At 41.3% G+C, this 4207-nt stretch overlaps 1 protein-coding gene across 1 annotated transcript; it reads right to left on the bottom strand.

The window, feature by feature from the left end:
- Positions 1-1936: 1936 nt before the first annotated feature.
- LOC137834318 (uncharacterized) lies at positions 1937-3051 on the bottom strand. The gene is made up of 3 exons (XM_068642377.1): positions 2664-3051; positions 2144-2543; positions 1937-1994 (listed from the first exon to the last, which is right to left on the bottom strand). The coding sequence occupies exons 1-3, from the start codon at positions 3049-3051 to the stop codon at positions 1937-1939; spliced, it is 846 nt and encodes a 281-aa protein (XP_068498478.1).
- Positions 3052-4207: the final 1156 nt, after the last annotated feature.

Raw genomic sequence — 4207 nt, 5'->3', positions numbered from 1 at the left:
TTCTTGAATCATTTTGACTTTCTCATTGGCTTGTTGTATTAATTTTGGTTCAATTAACACACTTTCACCATCCTGAAACCAGCACAGAGGTGTCCTTCACTTTCTTCCATACAATGCCTTAAAAGGAGCCATTCATATGCTAGCTTGGTAGCTATTATTGTAAGTGAACTCTACCAAAGGTAGAATTTCATCCTAACTACCCAAATGATCTAACACTAAAGTCTTGAGCAAATTCTCTAAGGGCTGGATAGTTATCTCTGGTTGTCCATCAGTCTGAGGATGGTATGCTGAACTAAGTCTGAGTTTAGTCCCCAAGGCTTCTTGAAGCCTTTGCCAAAATCTGGAGGTGAATCTAGGATCTCTATCTGAAACTATTCTAGAGGGTACACCATGCAATCTGACTATCTCGTCTATATAAATCTGAGCCAATTTCTGCATAGAGATTCTCAAATCTATAGGTAGAAAGTGTGTTGTCTTTGTCAACCAGTCAACTATGACCCAAACAGGCTCATGTTTCCTCAAAGTATGTTGTAAGTGGGTAACAAAATCCATTGAGATATTGTCCCACTTCCACACTGGAATGCCTAACTGAGTTAACATGCCTTTAGGCCGTTGATGTTCAATATTTGATTTCTGATAAGTCAAGCAAGCAACTACAAACTTGGCTACATCATTCTTCATGCCATGTCACCAATAAGACTTTTTGAGATCTTGATACATCTTGGTTATTCCTGGATGTAAACTAAGTTTGCTTTTATAACCTTCATATAATACTGTTTGCGTTATATCATTATCCTCTCGTATGCATATTCTATTTTTGAATCTCAAAATAGCATCCACTCTTAAAGAGAAGTCTTTAGCTTTGTCAGTTTTTAATAAGCTCATGATGTTCTTCAATTTTGAATCTTCCAAGTGTTTATCCTTCATCTTCTCTAGAAATTCATTAGTTATTTTCTTTTTATCAACAAAGAATTAATAACTTTAAAAAGAGGCACTTCAGCTGTGCCCCAACCCGTATACATGACACCTTAATGTCTAAACCGTCAAAGAGCACACACGGGCTCACAAAGACCTGCTGGACATGAAAGAGCTACCCTATATAACTCCTAAGATTTAACCATATTCCCCAACAGATAGATATACATCAAAATAAAACATTTACCAACCACCTAGGACAAAATATGGCTTTACACCGAACATAGTCCACAGAAATCCATCGCAGCAACTCCAAAACAACACTCATCAAAGCTTATTGGCAATGTAACCATCAACAACCCTCCAAACCAGAAATTGAGACGATGGATTCAAGATGTTGAAATAGCAACCATTCTTCACAACAGACTCGGCACGCATACTTCTAATTTAACAGGCCCCTGCAACTACAACACAACAGGCCACAAAGTTGCTCTTCCAAAACAAACCACAGAAGGTACGGGCTAGGAGTTATATTGTGCTTGGCTTTTCATGCTTGGTAGTTAAAAGGTGACAACCACAACTCCAAACTAACTAATTCTATGATACCATATCTGCAGTCCAGCAACCTATACTTAGGTGCCTTTCCATATGCAATGACAAACCAGAAGACAAAAAACAACAAAAAAAGTGACATCTCCACAACAATAGTATATCCCTGTTTCGTGACTAGAGGGAGTCAGCCAGGAAAATATAGCAGCAGCTCCAGTCATCTCACATCTACCTCCCTTTACAAACGTATCCCAAACAATTGTTAAACCACTCCTTTCAACTAGTTGGACCAACCCTCTTATGTGCTCCTACACAGCAAAGATTGCTCCCTGAGCTTCTTCTAAAGCCCCTCAACTTCAGAACACTTCCTTTATAGATACTCAAAGGTAGAGACACTAATTGGAGAAGGTTTCAGTGCTATATGACACCCACAGGCATTCTGCATGATTCGGCTCTACTATTGTCGTGTACACTAGTCCAACAGTGTTGCCTCCTTCACTGGCTTCTCCACTGATGCTGGATTGGCATTGCTATACAACATAAAACCCCATCTTGTATGTGCCTACCTCAAACCCCCAACTACTAAAGTTATACAATAGTGGTCCCCTACTTCTCATATAACCACTGAGATCACGCCCTGCCCTTCCTTTCCCTGCACTAAACCAGTCACCTGACATACCTTCCCGTCGCCGAAGATACCAAAGTTACCCCCACCAGCCCTGCCCCATCCAGCACAAATTCCTTTCGAACATCGAAAAAGGACTGTGTATTTCGAGACCCTCGGCAATAGCAGCTTTGCAGGCACTGACTGGGATTGAGAATCCAATCCGAGAAGGCATAACTAAAGAAAGTTGTCCCAAACTTCAGCTTAAGCCACACTGAGAGTTGGGCTAGGTGGAAGATCTCTTCTGCATCGGTTGTCCCTTGCTTGAAAACAACTAGATTTCTTTGATCCCAAATACTTCGATTTATATTAACCCATACTCCCTTCCAAACTTGATTCTGTTTAACATTGAGATGAGACAAATGAAAACTCTCAAAGTGAATTAAGATGTCCTTATGTTGCACATACGAGATGCCTAACCATCTTAAGCAAAGGGACCATACACGTTGTGCATAAGCACACTCTAGAAATAGGTGTTGTGTTGTTTCTTGAGTTTCCTTGCAAAACACACACAGGGGAGAGTTTACAACCATACCTCTCCGAATTAAATTGTCGAAGGTTGGGAGTCTACCAAGCAAAATCCTCCAAGCTGTAAATAACGCTTTGGGTACTGCTGTAGCTAACCAGAGGGATGAGAATATGTCATGCAGGCCATTATTTGCTTGACTACACAAGGTCGAATAAGCAGATTTCACAGAGAACACACCATCGTGTTCCCCGTTCCATATTAAAGTATCCTTGCTTTCCTTGCATAGACTCTTTCCTGTAAGAAGATTTATCAGATCTTCCTCCATAGCACTTTCCCAGTTGAACATAGGCCTTCTCCAACTTAACCTCCAGTTCCATCCTGCATCCTCCCAAGTACATACTTCATCCACCGTCTTTCCTTGGTCCAACGAAATAGAAAATAGCATGGGAAACATAGTTTTAAGCTTATTGTTCTCCACCCAGACATCTTCCCAAAATCTGACTTTGTCACCAGCTTCGACATTTCATACAACCGATTTCTGAAACTATCCATCGCCTTCTCCCTCACTACAAGTCCTAGATAGGTCTTTCCACCACCAAGAAGAGTAGTTGCCCGACACTTCAGTTCTTACTCCCCCCGTGTAATACTTAGAAGCTAGAATATCTTTCCATTTCCCCTTTTCCTCACTCAACATCCTCCAATTCTATTTTGCTAGTAACGCACAGTTGAACATTCTAATATCCTTAACCCATAGACCCCCTTCCTCCTTTGCCTTGCACACATTTTCCCAACTAACCCACGAAATACGATTATGATCAGCCCCCCAAGCCCAAATGAACCTCCTCTGGATGCTAGAAATCTTTTTGCACACTGATATTGGGGCTTTAAATATAGACAAGTAAAACAAAGGTATGGAGGTTAAGACCGATTTAACCAAGCATACTCTACCTGCTAGTGACAGGCATTTCCCCTTCCAAGCACTGAGTCTAGCTTTAACTTTATCCACAACTGGGTCCCAGAACTGCGTTCTCCTAGGATTTCCACCTACTTGTAACCCCAGGTACTTGAAAGGAATCTGCATTGCTCCACAATTGAGACTTCTCGCATATGTTTCTAACGAATTCCTTCCAACCTTGATACCTGCCAGCTTAGACTTATGCAAGTTAACTTTGAGACCTGATGCTAGCTCAAAAACCCTTAGAATTGCCTTGATAGTGAAGATATTAGTAAAAGAATCTTCACACATAAACATGGTGTCGTCTGCAAACTGTAACATACAACATTCAAGCTCAGTTCTCCCCACTCTCACTCCACTTAGTAGGTTCTCCTTTAAGACTAAACGTACTAGACCAGCCAGTCCTTCAGCAACAATAAGAAAGAGAAACGGAGCCATAGGATCACCTTGCCTCAGACCCCTAGTCGGTCTAAACTCCTCTATCAGACTTCCATTGACCAAAATAGACATTGTTGTTGATTCTAAGCAACCTTGCACCCACTTAATCCATTTCACGTGAAACCCCAGCCTATTTAACATATCGAAAAGAAAGCTCCACCTGACCGAGTCATATGCCTTTTCGAAGTCCACCTTCAGAAACACTCCACTCCTCCGA

The sequence above is a fragment of the Phaseolus vulgaris genome, chromosome 5, assembly GCF_051622355.1.
Source record: "Phaseolus vulgaris cultivar YP4 chromosome 5, ASM5162235v1, whole genome shotgun sequence".
In the NCBI taxonomy this organism is placed as follows: Eukaryota; Viridiplantae; Streptophyta; class Magnoliopsida; order Fabales; family Fabaceae; genus Phaseolus; species Phaseolus vulgaris.
Note: the sequence above shows the minus strand (reverse complement) of the source record. Positions and strands in the feature narration are given on the sequence as shown.